Source organism: Aspergillus flavus, chromosome 1 (assembly GCF_009017415.1).
Source record: "Aspergillus flavus chromosome 1, complete sequence".
NCBI lineage: Eukaryota > Fungi > Ascomycota > Eurotiomycetes > Eurotiales > Aspergillaceae > Aspergillus > Aspergillus flavus.
In genome coordinates, this window is record NC_092406.1 from 5,710,972 (window position 1) to 5,729,462 (window position 18,491).

At 49.6% G+C, this 18,491-nt stretch overlaps 6 protein-coding genes across 6 annotated transcripts; 3 read left to right on the plus strand and 3 right to left on the minus strand.

Moving 5' to 3' along the window:
• Window positions 1-342: 342 nt before the first annotated feature.
• On the plus strand, window positions 343-2,266 carry F9C07_11162 (histidyl-tRNA synthetase mitochondrial precursor; the record flags this gene model as incomplete). The annotated part of the gene is made up of 3 exons (XM_071507562.1): window positions 343-1,434; window positions 1,489-1,911; window positions 1,979-2,266. The coding sequence occupies 3 exons, from the start codon at window positions 343-345 to the stop codon at window positions 2,264-2,266; spliced, it is 1,803 nt and encodes a 600-aa protein (XP_071366079.1).
• A 282-nt stretch (window positions 2,267-2,548) lies between these two features.
• Window positions 2,549-4,156, minus strand: F9C07_11163 (putative ubiquinone biosynthesis monooxgenase; the record flags this gene model as incomplete). The annotated part of the gene is made up of 2 exons (XM_041289154.2): window positions 2,549-3,909; window positions 3,982-4,156. 2 exons carry the CDS (start codon window positions 4,154-4,156, stop codon window positions 2,549-2,551), a joined length of 1,536 nt encoding a protein of 511 aa, XP_041140011.2.
• A 2,511-nt stretch (window positions 4,157-6,667) lies between these two features.
• Window positions 6,668-7,110, plus strand: F9C07_11164 (uncharacterized protein; the record flags this gene model as incomplete). Its single annotated transcript, XM_041289153.1, has 2 exons — window positions 6,668-6,874; window positions 6,988-7,110. 2 exons carry the CDS (start codon window positions 6,668-6,670, stop codon window positions 7,108-7,110), a joined length of 330 nt encoding a protein of 109 aa, XP_041140010.1.
• A 263-nt stretch (window positions 7,111-7,373) lies between these two features.
• Window positions 7,374-8,943, minus strand: F9C07_11165 (putative vacuolar targeting protein Atg24; the record flags this gene model as incomplete). Its single annotated transcript, XM_071507563.1, has 2 exons — window positions 7,374-8,600; window positions 8,638-8,943. 2 exons carry the CDS (start codon window positions 8,941-8,943, stop codon window positions 7,374-7,376), a joined length of 1,533 nt encoding a protein of 510 aa, XP_071366080.1.
• Window positions 8,944-9,436: 493 nt separating this feature from the next.
• On the minus strand, window positions 9,437-12,004 carry F9C07_11166 (pheromone processing endoprotease Kex2; the record flags this gene model as incomplete). The annotated part of the gene is made up of 2 exons (XM_041289142.1): window positions 9,437-10,202; window positions 10,260-12,004. The coding sequence occupies 2 exons, from the start codon at window positions 12,002-12,004 to the stop codon at window positions 9,437-9,439; spliced, it is 2,511 nt and encodes an 836-aa protein (XP_041140008.1).
• A 1,856-nt stretch (window positions 12,005-13,860) lies between these two features.
• On the plus strand, window positions 13,861-18,338 carry F9C07_11167 (uncharacterized protein; the record flags this gene model as incomplete). Its single annotated transcript, XM_071507564.1, has 6 exons — window positions 13,861-15,373; window positions 15,446-16,710; window positions 16,767-16,892; window positions 16,945-17,147; window positions 17,177-17,499; window positions 17,557-18,338. 6 exons carry the CDS (start codon window positions 13,861-13,863, stop codon window positions 18,336-18,338), a joined length of 4,212 nt encoding a protein of 1,403 aa, XP_071366081.1.
• Window positions 18,339-18,491: the final 153 nt, after the last annotated feature.

The following is an 18,491-nucleotide window of genomic DNA, read 5'->3' on the forward strand; positions in this document are numbered from 1 at the left end:
CGGGAAATGTGGGCAACTAAGGCGCAAAGTAAACTTCATTTAACTATCTTGCTACTATGTATATCATCCCGGGTATGGAACTTGTATTTACCAATTGATTAATTAAGAGAAAGAGAGAGAGAGAGAGATACCTTTATGCGCCGTGACTTGCCCTGAGTCTGAGCCCTAACTTCCCGATGGAGGTGGGCAACGGAGACGGCGAAACATACCCGATCCAGCGGAATATCAAAGAAAAACAGAAACGGCAGGAAAGGATCCAATCACAGGCTCGGACCAGAAAATCGAGTTGACTCATGCTTTAGGGATTTAGAACTTGAAGTATTTCCATTCCAACTGTCTTGGATGAAGTCTACTCTCTCATCCGGCCTTCTGCGCTCAGCACGACGAGCAATTGCCGACCCGGTAGTCGTCACCCTCCGTCGTCGGGCCTTGACAGCGACAGCGGCCGTTCGCCCAACAGCCCTCAAGAATATTATTAGTACTAGTAGTATTCACGACCCCACCATCCCCCACTACCGCCACTCTTCTTCGTCTTCCTCCTCCTCCAACCTCGATTCGTCGCGCCCGGTAGACACGATGGGTAAGGAAAAGAACAACTTCAACCTCAAGACCCCTAAGGGTACCAAGGACTGGTCTGGGTCCGATGCCCTCCTCCGCGATCGCATCTTTACCACCATTGCCGATGTCTTCAAGCGTCACGGCGGCACGGCGCTGGACACCCCCGTCTTCGAGCTGCGCGAGATTCTCGCCGGAAAATATGGCGAGGACTCCAAGCTCATCTACGACCTGCAGGACCAGGGTGGTGAGATCTGCTCCCTCCGCTACGATTTGACCGTTCCCTTTGCCCGTTGGCTCGCCATGAACCCCGACGTGCGCAGCATGAAGCGTTATCATATCGCCAAGGTGTATCGACGGGATCAACCCGCCGTCAGCAAGGGTCGCATGAGGGAGTTCTATCAGTGTGACTTCGATGTTGCTGGTACCTTCGACCCTATGGTCCCCGATGCCGAGGTCTTGAAGATTGTCACCGAAGTGTTCGAGGAGCTTGGATGGCAAGGTCGTTACAGCATCAAGATCAACCACCGGAAGATCTTGGATGGTGTCTTCGAGGTGTGTGGTGTGCCGGCAGACAAGATCCGCCCCATTTCTAGCGCAGTGGACAAGTTGGATAAGATGCCTTGGGCCGATGTCCGGAAGGAGATGGTTGAAGAGAAGGGCCTTGACGGCGCCGTCGCGGACAAGATTGAAACATATGTCGTCAAGAAGGGTACACGGGACCTTCTTGAGACTCTGTTGAAGGATGAGGCTCTCCTGGCCAATGCCTCCGCTAAGGCTGGTCTGGAGGATATGGGTCTCCTTATGGACTACTTGGAGGCTTTCGGAGTCCTCGACCGTATCTCTTTCGACATGAGTCTTGCTCGTGGATTGGATTACGTCAGTTCCATTTCTATATCTATAATGGTTGCACTTTTACTAATAGGTTTACAGTACACCGGTGTCATCTACGAAGTTGTTACCGAAGGCTCCGCACCAGCCGTTTCATCCTCTGCTCCCGAGGCGGAGAAACTGCAGAAGTCAGGAAAGAAGAGCAAGTCTAAGGGCAACGCCGATGACGATGACAGATCCAATGACCCCACTCTGGGAGTGGGAAGTGTTGCCGCTGGTGGCCGCTACGACAACTTGGTTGGCATGTTCTTGCCCAAGGCTCAGATCCCCTGTGTTGGTGTCTCATTCGGTGTCGACCGTATCTTCTCCATCACCAAGGCCCGCCTTGAGCGTGAAAAGAGCGCCGAGGCTCTGCGCAGCAGCGAAGTCGACGCTTTCGTCATGGCTTTCGGCGGCAAGGGCTTCACCGGCATGCTAAAGGAGCGCATGAACGTCTGCCAGACTCTGTGGAACGCCGGTGTCAAGGTAAGCCTGGCTCTTGATTGCGCTTGTTGAATCTTTTAAACAGAATGTAGACTAACCCTTGAGACAGGCCGAATTTTCCTACAAGGTTAAGCCCAAGCTCCCACAACAGTTCAAGGCCGCCGAACAAGGCGGTGTCCCCTTCGCCGTCATCCTGGGTGAGGACGAACTCGCTGAAGGCAAAGTCCGCATCAAGGAAATGGGTCTCGAGGACGGCCACCCCGAGAAGGAAGGTGTGCTGGTGGATCTCGCTAGTCTTCCCGCCGAGGTAAAAGCCCGTGTCGCTAGGAAGAGGGATCAAGCGTCCGCTGTAACACAACAACTCGAGGGCCTTAACGTCAATGCCCCGACGAACTAGATTAACAAAACAACAAGATGAAAAGGAAATGCCAATACCCGATTTAGATTTCACGTTTACTCCTTGTTTGGGATACGTAGCATGCAAATAACATGTCTTGAGAAGTCTTTCGAAAGTTTTTCATTCGTGATAATGTACATATTGCAGATTTGGCGTCGTATAATGGATCTTATACAAGGTCATATTTGATATATAAGTAATACAAGGGGGAAGGAGACGAACGACTTGAAGTGGGCAGTAAAGATGCAGTGGGGAGGGCACAATTCAACTTCAACCACTCAATCAACCCTCGGCATTCTTCATCAAGAATCCCTTAACAAAAGGTAACCGATCAATGATCTCCAAACCCAAACTGCGACCCCATGCGACCGGCCCATGGCCCGGAACATTGTAAAGCTTATGCAACATATCACAGACACCTCCGATCTTAGCGTTTACAGCCCACCGTTCGGCGGTGTATTTCTCTAAAGAAAGAATATCACCGATATCCATTCCATGGTCGACTGCGTATTCGATCGTCTTGGAGAGGGACGCCACATCACCCATTCCAAGGTTGAGACCTTGTCCAGCGAGCGGATGGATTACATGGGCGGCATCGCCGACCAGAGCCACGCGCGGTGAGATGTAGGTTGATGCATGTCGGAAGCGCAGAGGGAAAGAGGCCACGCTGCCCTCCTGCACGCCGTTGACCATGGGCGGGACTTGGGAGGCTTGCGGGGTATGTTGCAGACGCCAAGTCAGTTCGCTCTCGTGTAAATCCTCGTAGTCCGATGCAGAGTTTGCTGGGCGCTCCATGCGCATCATATACTTGAGGTCGGTCATAGAAAGGCGGAATGCGGCATTGACCATAGCGATGAACGCTTTCGGGGAAAGAGACTTGAGATAGGCGGCGTTTTCTACCGTGGTGGACCACACTAGTGTTGCGTGGTTGTTGGGGAGTGGTAGCAAAGCAACTGGGCCGCCGAGGGAGGGCAGGAAGCGCTGGTAGGCGGTTCTCGTGCCGATAGGAAATGAGACCTGATCAGGGTCGGCAAGGGAAAGAGTCGCAACGACGCCGTGGCGGTTGTAGTCCCAGCCCTCGGTTGCGATGTCGGCGAACCGGCGGACAGGGCTGTTGATACCGTCCGCACCAACTAGTAGTCTTGCGGCGATCCGAGTGGGGAGTTGCGACTGTGCTGTGCCGTTTGGAGCGAGGGAGAGAACAGGCCAGGCTGATAGGTCCGGTCCGTCCGGGTGGTCCGTACCGTTTTCGATAGATGAGACGGTTGTGTTCGAGAAGATTGAGATGTTCTCGTCTCCAGATGCCGCGATGCGCGACAGAAGTCCGCGGACGAGATTGGCGTTTTCCGTCATTGTCGCGACTGTGGGGAGATTCTCGAACGGGGAGGTATCCGCGGACCAGTCGAAAGTTATGCGGGAATCTGTTTCGCCGTCCCATACTTGCATCTCCTGGTATTCTTGAGCTCGGTCTGTGTCAAGATGTTCCCAGGCACCGATCTTCTTCAGGAACGACACGGACGAGGGCGTTAAACTGCTGACTCTGTTTGAGAAGTGCTGTGAATCGAGGCTCCAGGCGCGAGCTTTTTGGAGGTCCTGGGTCTCGATGAGGGCTACCCTGAGCTTTGAGGTTAAGGGGGAGGCACCTATATAGAACCATTAGTCTTGCGCAGCGGAGTTGAGTGGATTGGAAAAAGTTCAAGTAGAGAATGCCTTACGCAAAGCTGCTAGTAACCCTAGACCTGCTGGGCCACCTCCGACACACACCACATCGTAGACATCGGGGGCTTGATCGGGCTTGGACCCAAATCTTCTACGGCCCACAAGGCGGCCAGACCGACAGGAGGGGCAAACATAAGGCCGGAGTGCCGACCGAGTAAATGGCCGCATCATGAGTATGCGTCTGGATTCAGGAAACAATGAAGTTGAATCTTCGGAGAAAGCAGTCGGCGATGGGGTGATGATGTGCAAACAACGCAAACAGAAATCTTTCTACTGATGGCACATTTTTAATGCGCGGATTACCATCCACTGAGTGGAAAACCATTAATAATGTCTAATCAGTGTATACAGCGTGCTAAGACCCTATAAGGTATAAGCCTATAGCTAATGGCACATACAAGCTCATCTATGGGTGGCCTCCGAATATAGTGGAACGCAACGAACATATCTAGGGTTCCGGCGTACCGCCTGCCCGAAGTAAAATATTCTGCCTGCCCTGGCTAGGCGGTATTCACGATTCTTATGGCATATTGAACCTGTTATCATATTCAAATTCAATGAAGAGAAAAGACGGGGACATTAATATTGGCTTAAAAACAAGTTTAAGAGGCCAAGAGCTCCGGTTCTGTTACAGCTGGACAATATATCTTACCCTCATCTTCTGAACCCAAATATATGAAACCGAGCGATGATGCGCGTGCTAAGTCAAACAATAGTACGATTACTTGCAATTTCAGACAGAATACTAGGCTTTTAGCGTCGCTTTATGGACTTGTTAGCATCAGGGCTAAATGTTGATGCTCTTTAGCACCAAAGATGTCAGCTACACAACAATGAGCATGTCCACGACCGCTTCCTGCTTGTAGAATGAACTCATTGTCGTGGACTGGTCCTATAAAACCTTGTCCTTTGCGATCATACAGTCCGACAACTTCCTAGTTTCATTAGTCTTGGTCGCCACTTTCTGGGGTAAGTTTGCAAGTTTTGAGCCATAGCTGGTGGAGATGGCCGGCGTGTATGGCTTCTACTGCAGTTCATCACTGAAGATGGGTATTTAGAGTACGTAGTACAATTAGTAACTATCTTGGAGTACGGTTATATCTTGATCGTGAAGTGGCTTGACATTTCAGTGCTACTGATCATGTCACAGTGTAGCATTGCATATCATGAATATTCATCTTTCTATGATATCGGGTAGACAGAGCTGGCATGACTGGCCCTTACGAGTATCATATCTATATCCTATATCATCTTATTCTCAGTCAAACTCCATTGTCGATCATACCCCTCAATGACACTCAAAGAAGATCAGCCCCCATCTCTAAAGATGTAATCCCCCCCCACCTGGACGAGACCCAATACACATTGACAAACGACGACAACACGGGACAATCGCAACCGTCAGCAACCTGGATATCTTCCCGGAATAACGCCCTATTTCCCACCCTATAGGACCATTCCCGAGAGATGCTTCGGAGAATAAGCCAGTCCAAAGACGAATATATTAAAAGGAGCTATAAGGGAACACTGCATGCAGCAAGGACCCCAGCCAATGTATCAGAATGGAGTACGTTACATCTATATTTCTTGGCAAACCCCCAATTAAACAGATCATCCATGAGCATGGCCGATTTTAGCGCTAATGCATGTATGTACTGTGCCTTTCGAGGCCGAGTTACCTCAATATGCATCACTACTACACATCAACTTTGTCGGAGCCAGCTTACGTTGGATAGTTACCACGGATATCAATTGGGTTGGGCTGACTGCATATCGCCCGAAACCTAGAGGATGTTGAGGTGCAAAAGTGGTACGAGACTGGTGGATTTTCGTGATAGTAGCTGTCATTCATTGAATAAGAACATTGTGTATGTCGGTTTTACTGGTGGTTGATACAGATTGTCCACCTGCACTGTCAATAAGGTCTGTAGTTGGGTAGTAGTATCCTTATTGTGGAAACAGGGTATGTATGATACATTCTCTAGCTCAAGAATGCAGTCTGCAGAAAGCTGAAACAAACCCCTGTGTCTAACCATGTGCGACTCAAACCCCTCATTTGAAGAATGTGCCACCGGGATAAAAATAGTACCCATGTTCAATAGTACAGCATAACTAAGTTCTTGGACTTTTAAGTAAGATATCGCTGAAAACAAGGGCGTGATGCAAATGGGTCTAGTGGATGATGCTATATATAGATTTCAAACCCCGCTAGGGATTTTCTTCAGGGTAGAATACAAAAGTTTCCCTTGGATTCTCTGACGTTTAGAAGTAGGATCAAAAAGCATAGACTAGTAGTCAGATATTAGTTTAAAATAAAATGGCGTATATTCTGCAAACACCCTGTTAATCTTCCGATGCATATCCCGAATATCAAACATTGAAAAGAAAATAATAAAATAAAATAAAAAGGATCTCATTCTTCAAATCCATTCTCTTTGCCACGTAATCGCCCATTCTCCCTCAGGTGATTGATGCCTATTTCCATCTATACACAGCCTCACTTACTTTCCTCCCCAAACATGCATGACCCTCACTGAACTGCTCTCCCACCACCATTTCGATTAACCAACCAACCAATCTCGCCTTCATAAGCGAAGATCTGACACAACTTACGCAAAACTCAATAAACTCCAGGCAAAAAAGAAAGAAAGGAAAAAGGAAGGGAGGAGCAGGAAACAAAAAATGACATCCTCTACTTCCACAACGACAACCAAAACTACAACCCCACCAGCCAAAAAGAGCAAGAATCTCCCAGCAGAATCAGCCCTGGACCTCAGTGCCAACTTCGCGAACAACCGCAAAGGAGCAGTGGGCTATGACCATGAGGTTTACCTCCAATTAACGGCGGGGAGGAACGCTGAGAAGACGCCGAATCAGGTGTATCGGGAGGTAGGTTGATTGCTTTTTTTTTCTTGAACCTTTGATTCTTCCTTGAAGGACGGGATTTATCATCTACGATATGACGTGTCCCTCATGGATTGAAATTGTGTTTTCTTGAATAGGAACGTGTTCGGCAGAGGACTACGAGGGCTTTGGATCCGGCGATTTTGGATCCGCAGGGAGAGCCTGGGCCGGTGGATTTCGAGTGTGCGGAGCACGAGGGAGTTAAGGAGCGGTTGAGGTGACTGGATTTGGGCTTCTGCATTGCATTACTGTTGCTTCTTCTAAGGGTGTTAGTGCGATTGGTTTATGATATCTGCAAGGAAGATAAAGCTATCATGCCGGGTTGTAAGCTACGATAACGTAAACTGCCATGGAGCAGTGGCAGAGTGTTCGTGAAAAAGGAGAACAGGGTAGAGGTAACAAAGCGAAGCGGACAAGAGGCGGCGCAAATAAGAAGAAACATAAATCACTCGTTCATGTCATATCAAAGATATCATCCACACACTCATCGTGTTGTACTACTCTCCTGGGGGGCGGATCCTTCGTGATTCTCATCTAAATCACCTTCCATCTCCGCGACAAACCTCTCCCATGTATTCAACACTCCCTGGTAGAAGTCAATATGCTTCTCGGCCAGCGCTCCAAGAGTGTCCCGGAATTCAACCGCCTTGATTCGCTCGAAATCCGCAACTTCACGGACGACCTCTTCATCGAACATCTCGGACGTGGTCTTAGCAGATTCTACCTCGCGAGTCAGTTCGTCGATGCGCAGCTCTAATTTCCGGACCCGCTCCCGCCGTGACTGCTCATGGTCGACCCCGCGCATATCTTCCATCTTGGAGCGGATGAAGGACGCAGGCGATGAGGTCAGGGGATTAGAGGCATAGTAGGATGATGGGTTGGTGGCGAGCGAGTCGCGCTCGCTCACGGCTTTGTTGCGGTAATCCACTAGGGCTTCAAAGTCGAGTTGCTTCTGCTCACGGGTTTTTAGAAGCGCCTTGAGGGACAGAATGTAGGCCTCCATATCCCGGAGCGAGCCAAGGTAGTTTTGATCCGTGTGATCTTTGAGACCTTTGAGCCCACGTCCCGTCTCCTCCACCGACGCCGCGAATACCTGTAGGGGAACCTCGACGTTTGGCTCCAGAGACACCAACTTGCGGAATTGTGTGGCGAGCTCATTATAGTCGGTCTCTAAATCGGACTCACGCCGAGCAACCCTAGCGACGATTTTCTCTACGTGATTGAGATCTTCATCCAATTTATCTGCCTTCTCTCGAACCTCAATGAACCGGCGATCAGGCTTGTGGACTTTCGTAAACGCATTTACGAAGGTATCGGTAAAGTTGTCAAAAATTCCGGGGGCACCGCTGTTGTCCGACGGATTGGTGGATGTGCGAGAAGTGTGAAGCCGCATATGCGCATTCCAGTCGGGAGATTCTAGGAAGATAGCAAGCAAGGGAGCCCGGCGAAGCACCGGATGTAATGCCAAGCGCTTTAGAAATCGATGTAGCGACCACGCACGCCGTGTAGTGAATTCGGGCCCGAACCGATCCCCCCGTACGTATTCCATTTTATGCTTGTCGGGTAGAGGTGGGACCGCGCAAGCAGGATATTCCCGATAGAGTGTCTTGTATAGGAAGAAGAAATCCGTAAATCGTCTGCGCACTGCAAATTCCGACCTCTGGAAAGACTTGAAATCGGTCTGCGATGTCTCTCCCGTCAGTACAGTGGACTGCCATGAACAAGCCGCAGGTAACTCCCGGGGAAACGGGGCAACTCACTTGTGTTGTAACCAAATAAGAGATGTATGCGTCTTTAGTACCGTCATTTTCTTTCAGAGGCGAATCCACCCGGCATTCCAACACCCCATCCCCGATACCTGCTAGATCGACCGCATCTGCCAGTGGCCCGGCTTGTGGGTTTTCATGAGCTGAGCTCATTCTCCGCTTGCCATTGGCATCGTGACTAGTCGCAGGCGACTCTTCGGCATCAGTACCCGAAGTGGTAGGACGAGAGATGTCGCTCTCAGGTTCGTGTCTCCATGAGACATTGTCAAAGTCATCGTGCTGATCCATCGAGGGGTTGCCGTTAGGGAAGCGGCAACTTCACACAGGTAATTGTACAAGTCAAAAGAAACTCGCACGCAATTTATATCACCGGAGAGACCAGATATAGCGTAGTTCGGGATATGAGGAGCTATGGTTGCTGGTGGTAGATTGATAAATGGGAGGTTGAGAAGTTGCGGAGGCAGCAGTGGAGCAGTCAATGGCGGCAGTTGGAGAAGAGGCCGCACCAGCGTCATCGGCCCAAGCGCCAAGACTGGCTTATCCAGCAACTCTATCAACCCCATCCACTTTTTTACTTGTAGCGCGCTTTGCAGCTATTTACGATACCCCTATGCATGTCCTTTATGAGTCTATTTGTCAATCAAGTCAGAATTATATACAGCAGCCTTCGTTCAACATCAGTAATTCACAATATCCATGTAACACATCTCATCTGATATAGCGGGAACGCGCCGAAGGAGTACCATTATAGGGTAGAAGCAAATGCAAAGCCTAGTCCAAACTATGACCGAGCATGGTCACCACTTGTGCTCCCTCGCCGTTCCCGATCTTCACTAAGGGCATGATCCCTATAAGGCTCATCCTCATCGTCGCTAAACAAAGGTTCTTCGTCGCTCTCCCCAGCGAAAGCATTGTAAAGCTCGCCGCCCCGGCGTTGTGTACGACCCGAACGCCCGTTCATAGCCTGCGTTTCATCCTCATCTTCTATCATTTCGAAATCGTAGTCATCACGCGGATCATTACGCAGACGCTTTCGTCGCTGTACGTGGAAGTAGACACCAAGGCCAATACAGAATACAATGATCGAACTGATCGCAGCGTAAATCCAAGCCTGGGTCCGTTTTGAAGCGCCGAACGTGGGGAAGAAGGACGGCAAAAAGCTATCCGCAGAGGTGGTGGTAGAAGGTGATTCAGTAGAACTGGGTTTCGTCGGGGTGGGAGCTTCAGATGTCTCTTGAGCAGGAGCCTCTGAAGGCGTCGTTGGCTGCGCAGATGGCTTTGCGTTCACAGGACGATCCACGGGATCAGTTGGGACAGGTGGGGCTTCAGTCTTAGTTGGGAGAGGATCAACACTAGTGGTAACAACAATGGCATCTTCAATCGAGTGGTCATCGTCATGCTCATCGGGCATAGGATGAAGGGGCTGGCTGAAGCCGTCGATCGAAAGTCCCCAGAGGTTGAGCCGCCAGTCGATGAATTCTCCAACATGATCATTGACATTGGTATCCTTCACAATGACCGTCCACTTTCCAACACCGGACTCACCCCTGAATGGAAATGTCAGGACTGACAACGAAAACTAAATTACGGGAGCAAATACATACCAATGAGCCACAGTCATAAACGTCCAGTCTTCATAGCCAGCCTTTGCATTATCTGACCGCCGCGCTGTACTCAGATGACTGACGATACCTTCGGGGCTGCGCAACTCCACACTGATGTCGCCTCGGCGAGTGTGATTTACATTCATGGTCACAGTGACATGTTCCAGTTTCTCGATATTGGCCTGATACATCATATCCTTGGTAATTTCGTATGAGCTGGCAAGACCCTGGTCACCTTGTGGGATTTCATGCTTCACCCGCAGCCACGGTGAGTGGAACCACGCCTGTGGTTTCACCAGCTCCCACGTCTTGGCCAGCTGTACCAGTGAATATGCATCTACTTTCCCAAACCCCCAGTCATGGCTAAACTTCTTCCCCATTTTGGTAGTCTGCCAGCTCCCGTCGTCTTCGTGGACGGGAACTGCGGTCTCTATCATCAGGTACTGGGCATCTCGCCAAGTTAGTTCCGGTCGGGCACTAAGAGCGAGGGCAATAGTACCCGCAGCTAGCGGGCCTGCGGCAGAAGTTCCGCCGTGAAGTGAATAACATTTATCAGTTCCAACGTCAGTGGTATGAATCGCGTCACTCGAGCCACTGCTATAAGCGACAACCAACTGGGCAGAGCATGATTCCGAGTAGCTGGGATGTTTGCCCTCTCGATCAATAGCGCCGACGGTGATGCTGTAAATGCTGTTTGTGTAGCCGTCGAAATTGCAGTTGTCATCGTACCCTGCACCATTTCCAGCTGCAAAGACGAAAATAGAACCTTTGCCTCCTCGGCCATTTTGGATACCGTTAACCATAGCTCGTTTGATAAGAATCCCTGGCGCCTCCATCGTGGCGCCATCATCCGGAGGGCCCCAAGAGCATGAATATATATCATTGCGCTGAAAGCCATAGTTGATGGCAGCAGCCTCATCTGCGTCGTCAATGGGTGCGGACAAAATCCGAATTCCGGCAACTTGGCTGTCGTATGCAACGCCTACTCCACAGACATCATTCCTAGCTGCTCCAATTTCACCAGCACATCTTGTGCCGTGTCTATCATCACCAAGCCGCGGTCTGGGCTCCGGTACATGGTCGTTAAAATCGTAGGAGCCCTCAGCAAAGTAGTTCGGTTTGAGGTCGTTGCTGTACATGTCCAGTCCGTCATCGACCACAGCCGTGATGACACCTTTCCCGGTGATACCTTCTAACCAGACGTCCGAAACATTGAGATCATGGCCAACCTGGACAGTGTTGTAAAGATGCCACTGTCCGCCGAAAATGGGATCTGTAATCCCAAGTGAAGAGGCAATCCGTTTCTGAGCTTGGGCAGCTACGGGGTCCTCTTCTTTCACAGACCCCCTCGACGCCACATTTGTTGGAGGAGCCCTCTTTACTAGTCGCTGTTTTGGGGCTAACTTTTGAGACCAGAGTATACCACTCAAATCTCTTTCCTTGTCCAACGTCATGCCACGTCCTTCGGCACGACTTGACCTTTTTCTGATTCGTGCATGTTCGAGCAGCGCATCGAGGTCTGCACCGTTCTCCTTGGGTATAGAGAAGGTATGGTGTTGTGTGAGTTCACCTACTTGACCCTCGTGGCGTGCTCCGAGGCGTTGGGCGATCTCGTCTGGGGAGGTGGAATCGTCAAGATGAAGAGCAAAGAAATCGCGCGTCTCGTAGGAGCGTCGAGGATGGGCTGATGCCGTCGCGGCACAAAAAAGGCCGAACGCTACCGTTGCACTTTCGGAAAGCCGCATTATGGGAGTAGCGTGAATCGAGATAGGCTCCTATCAGTAGTAAGGCGAGATGAGGACAAATAAGATAGTTGCCATCAATAAGAACAGTACCAGACAGTTCAGTAGATGGCTTGCGATTCAGAAAGCAACTTCAAGGAAAAGAGTACTATAAAGACAAGAAATATGCAATATAAACAGCAAGGGGGGTATGAAATGGTTATGTATTCAATGAGCACTGCTCGGTGAAGTTGTTGCGGAGGCGGAGTTCGAGAATGGTGTTCACTTCGGGGAAACAGCGGAACCTTTTGCCTTAGGCGACAAATTCATTGTTTAACTTTAACCTGTTCTCCACTGACTTAAATCGTAGTGCTCAGGTAGCCTTTTCATTCAGTGCTAAATATTAATTAATTACAGTACATACTCTAGAAGATTTTGGCCCCACGTCTCAGATTTCGACTAGATGAACATTCTTGCAAAATTCTAATAAGCACTGTACAGAGTACCTTCCTTGACTTATCAGCAGCTAAGCCTCTACTCCTTACAGCCAAAACCCCTCTGACTTCAAGTGAAGGGATGATATGAAAAGTACTCCGTATACTAAGTAACATGGACGGGAGGCAGTTACTAAGAACCTAAAAAAAAGTAAAAAGAGTTGAAAGGACTATTCAGCCCTGTTTTGGTGACTTCTTTTCTTATTCTGAGTTTTCCCTTTCTTACTGTATGTACAATAAAATGAGATGACGACTACAATAGACGAATCAACATTGTGAAATCGAAGTCGGTATGCAGATCTAGATCGCGGTCCATACAATACCCCCTTCGATGTATGTGCTCCGTAATTTTCAAAATGCCTCAACAGTCCCCTCGGAATTACTTTTTATATCAACAGCTCGGCCCATTCACAACCGTAACTAATTGCTCTAAGAGGCAGCATTGAATCTACGGTAGATGTTGAAATAAGATTACTGATCACACCGCCGATTGGAGAATCTAAATGAAACATCCCATGATGGACAGCGGATGGGAAACATGTCTCAAAAACAAGAATGCCATTATCTTCTTTACAATGTTACTAAAACCGACTATGCTCAATGCTGACTCGGTGCATTCATGATTTGCTCATTCACCAGCGGATGCATCCAGTCGGTGAGCTGCTGCAACACGACTACAGTACTACTTATTATTATACACGGATTACTGACACAGCACGATGGATACTTTTCGTCATGTTTTCTATCCAGGTACCCTTTCATGCTCCTAGTCCGATAATTCCTCTCCTTCGAAAGCTAATAGCTAATTTCTTTTCTTAGAAAAAGGGGAACGTGAGCCAGTCGTGGTGCCTGGCGGGAGCATGTTTAATGCAGGATGACTGACGAGTCAGCCCCGCATGGAACTGTGCTGGTTCGCCATTGCCAGCCACCGACTTAATTCTCATTAGCCAGCACAATGAGATTAATTCGTCACTCCAATATAATCCTGTTAGCCTGTTGATTTTTCTGTCATCTCATTAATTTTTTCCATTCTTTTCCCCCCTGGTTGAAATCGCGGTATTCGATCATCTTACCTTCCTCTCATACTGTACAAATCCACCCTTGTTACAATCCATATACTACATCGCTTGTATACTACTCCGCAACTTTCAACTCTGCGAATTAAGCGATGATTTATTCTTCCAGTGCCATCACCATGTACTAACACGAACTGGTCTGGTCAAATCATCTGCTACTATCATAAATTTGGATACGAATTGATTTCTTTTACGATCTTTATTGGTGTCGCTAACCTTTCTATTCCCCGCGCAATTGATTTTTACCGGTGATAAAGTACGGAAGCTTTCTGGGTAGTGTGTGTCGTGAAGAATCCGGGAGCTTTGAAGGATGGCTACAGCTAGCTCCCAGAGGCCTACTAATGGAGGCTCAATACCTCCCCAATCCGTCCCTCTGAATAGTGTACCACGCGCACCATCGCACCGACGGCAGCAGTCTCACGACATGAAACCTACCGCATTGGATTACGAAACTGATAGCGATCAGACTTACGGATCTGTCGATGTCCCGCAGACTCGAGCGGTGTCCTACAAGAACAACCCTGCTGCAGCTCGTGGCCATCAAGCTTCTCGCTCGTTCTCCGCGAGGACCAAAGACTTGTCCCGCGAAGGACATCAAAACTGGATGGAAAAGCCATTACCACCAGAGTCATATGCCTCACCCGATGAGTACGCTACTTCACGGGGCAGCATAACTGATTCTAGACTTTCTATCTCAAGTTCGGTGAAGCGAGATGACCCTCATATGGTCCCATCACCTAGAGACAGTCACCAATCACCATTGAGTCGCTCTAACACGGTACGCTCCACGGCAGAGCAAAAGCATGATTGGGCGGCAGATCGGTCACCTCTTCAAAAGCTTGAAGTGGCACTCACTGGAATCAGCAAAGAGGAGAAACGAGCACGGGTCATGGAAGCTGAGATGAGGGTGAAAGAACGGATGGCACGCCAGCAAGCTGAAAAAATCAGTCGCGCAGCTGTTCCGGTGCAATCTCGTCAGGGTACTGTACCGCGAGATACTTCGAGCCCTCTAACAGAAGTTTCTCAGCAGACAGATTTTGAGCAGCCAGCTCTACCGCGTCAAAGGCCGGCTCAAGGTCCTTCAGACAGAGCAAAACCTCCTCGCGCGCGAACATCATCGGTACAACATCCAGTGCCATTGCCCGCTAATGTACCGCATCATGTAAGAGGCTACCCCCAGAATACGGGAGTTGTCAGGACTGGCAATGCTCCCAAACGGTCTGTGTCCGTGAGCCACCCAGCAGGAAATAACGCTCTGGGCCCGCAATCAACGAAACCGAACATGCCGCGAGAAATTAGCGGTCCTTACGCTGCGGATGCTCCCCCGGCCCACCGGTATCCTGTCCCTGCTGCGGGACAAACGCCATATCTAAGCCCTGCAACGTCGGGGTCCAGACCAGTGCCACAAGCTATAAGAAGAAAAGAGCTCCCCACAGCGGCTATTGTGCCCCAGCAAGTGGACCCGAATGCCTACGCGACTGGGAATGGGTCTACTAATAATGCTATGCCTGCACACTCCGATTCAAGTCGAGAGCCAGGTGGGAATGCCACAATGACATCTCAAATTTTTGAGAGCGAGCCTGCGTCACAGCCTAAACCTAAACGGCAGACTGTTTCGTTCGATGTCCCACCACCAACGCCTCCACCTTTGTCTGAGTGGAAAACAGCACCAGTGGCAAGACTGGGTGCTTCTGACTTTGACTACCAAAATTTCGATGTCAATAAAAGTAAGGCGTGGTGGGAAGGCGGCGGAAGCAACAACCGCAGAAAGAGTAGGGCTCTGCCAAACAACTACCAGAAGCCACCAAACACCAAGCCTTCGGGTATGTCCTATCCCTTGATATGTTCACCCAAGATTGCAGATTTCCAGGACTGATATTAAGTGTGACATATAGCGAATATGCGCTTCCAGCCACACCTTTTCCTTAAATGTGGTCCTTTACTCCGTTATGGGGGGTTGAAGCGGGTGCGAATCGATGGGCCCAATGGGCCATTCGATAAGGAGACTTGGAGAGGTAGTGTGTTGATTGTGACAAGGGATTCTCTCTCTTCATATGAGCCACCACCTACTCTAAGGTTATTTTCTCAGCCAATGGATCTGCTCCCTCCTCCTCCGACTGAACTAAATGGAGAGGATGCTAAACTAGCCCCTGAGTATGTGGACCCGACAGCTGGACTTACGAAATCTGGGCGAGATGGTCGGCCTCTCTATGTTAAACCGGTAGATCATACAGAAGAAGAGCTGGACCTCTCATGCATTGAGAATGACGACGGCATCTATGAGATGTCACCCAGCATCATTGACTACAGCAGTGAGGGTATCAAGCAACCCATCCCAGCCAACAGAGTCCATTCTATGGATGGAGAAACCGCTGGATTCTACAAGGAGGTTGCGGGGGCCCGCCTCTACGCCGATCCAGGAAGAGATGTCACTTTCTGGAGGTTTAATATAGAGATTGAATTAGGAAATACACAGCAGCGAATCGCATATCGTCTCAACCAAGGGCCGGCTCTGGGATTCTGGGTGCCCGCCAGGGGGCAGACGATGAACATAATGTACCACACATGTAACGGCTTTACCCCAGGCGTCGACTCTAATAAGCTCTGTGGTCCAGACCCTCTGTGGCGAGACGTGCTCAATGAGCATCAGACTCGCCCATTCCATGTCATGGTCGGTGGAGGAGACCAGATATTCAACGACAAGATTACAGCAGAATCACGCTTTTTCCAGGAATGGGTCAAGATGAAAGATATCCATGAGAAGTACGACACGCCGCTAAACATGGAGTTCAAAGCGGAGTTGGAAAACTCCTTTCTTGAGCACTATTCACGGTGGTTTTCACAGGGGCTTTACTCCCTTGCGAACTCGCAAATTCCCATGGTTAACCTCTGGAATGACCATGAAATCATCGAAGGCTTCGGATCTTACCCCGATGAGTTCATGAGCACGCCCGTAATCTCAGGGCTTGGCAACATAGCATTCAAATACTACTTGCTATTCCAACACCACAGCGTTCCGGAAGAGACCGAGGCAGATGAGCCTAGTTGGCTGCTTGGGGCTCTTCCTGGACCGTATATCAGCCACCGAAGCCGCAATTTGTTCATGTCTCTAGGTGGTGGGGTGTCTCTTCTTGGCCTAGATTGCCGGACAGAACGCATGGTGAGACCACAGTACCTGTTTAGCAGCAGAAAAGCGGTGCTAATAATATATCATAGAATGACGAAGTACTCAGCGAACAGACTTGTGATCTAGTTTGGGACAGATGCCACCGTGAAATTGTCCGTGGCGAGACGAAGCACTTGCTAGTGCTGCTGAGCATTCCAGTTGCATATCCTAGGGTGGTATGTCACGGGCGCTATAACCGCAATTCTTTCCCTTCTAACCTTCTCACAGGCGATGGTGAAAAATATTCTAAACAGCCGGAAATCGCTCGGCAAAGCCGGACTATTTGGCGGTTTTGTGAACAAGAGTGTGAGCAAAGTTGAAATCTTTGATGACCACTGGACAGCTAAACACCATAAGTCTGAACGCCAATACTTGATTGAAGATCTGCAGGACTTGGCAGCAGACAAATCCGTCCGTGTGACCATTTTGAGGTATGAGATTGCACTCTGCCATCTTTTAGGGCCGAGTTAACAAGCATCTTTTCCAGCGGCGATGTGCATTTGGCTGCCATTGGTCAATTCTACTCGAACCCGAGATTGAACTTGCCTAAGGACAAAGACTATCGATACATGCCCAACATCATTTCCTCCGCTATTGCAGACATGCCCGAGACGGAGATGGTGTCAGACACGCTCAACAAACGGAACCGAGTTCATCATCTGGATACTAATACGGACGAGGACATGATACCCATCTTTACACAAGATGTGAATAATAAGCCACGGAATAACAAGCGATTGCTACCACGCCGAAACTGGTGCTCCATCCGTGCGTATCAGCCAGGTCAGTACTGATATCATTGGCTTATTGGCCCTTTTGTACGTTGCTAACTAGGCATAGGTTTTACTCCACCGACAACACCGGAATCAGAATCGTCACCGCCAGTGGAGGAGCCTCGACCGGGCAAGTTGCAAAGGACGCTGTCCTTGACACGCGGGGACAGACCCCAGGGTAGCGGCGGCCTGTTACGCCGACTCTCAGGACGTGGGCGGCCACCGACTAAGGACTTTAACCTTGGAGGGAACCCAGTTGGGCGGCGTATGAGTATGGATGGTCCATTTCCGCCTGCGGAGACAGGTGATAGCTACTTTCCACCGCCGCCAGATTCCCGCCCAGCTCCATTCCTTCGACGGCCTACAAATCTGAGCCAGAAAGCGTCTAAGAAGGCTGCAAAGCAGGGAGACGATGGGGTTGGTGCCTTCGTTAATTTAGAAGGGGGGTTGGCCATCTCCTTGAACATGGAATTAAACCCGAAGGATCCATCCGGTATTACGACCCCATACAAGTTGCTCGTGCCGATGCTGCGATACGAAGGAAATGAGTACGACCCCCCTGCGGCGCCAGTTGCGAAGGGCTGGAAGCGATGGTTGAGTGTACGGAGAAGTAGGAGAGAAAAGCAGAATGTGGAGGACACCGAAGCCGAAGAAGGATTCAGCGATGAGGAAGACGAGGATGAGCATGATCAATATGAAAATCATGGACGCTCAGCGGGCCGTGAGCATGAATACATTGCCGGTAGAGACGCGCCTCCGGAGACAATAGTCCCGGTAGCTAATCCAGGCGAACTAGAGTATGATGGTGTTGCCGAAACTTCGAGGAGGAGGAAGTGGTTTGGCCGATGAGCCGATTGATCTGATTTGATCTGATATGATTATGACGACTATTGATGACGACGATGATGATCCTGACGACAAAAATATGATGATAATGAATGTAAGATCTATGAGCTACTACTTGTATACAGTGGATACCCTCTGAATGTGAATGTGAATGTG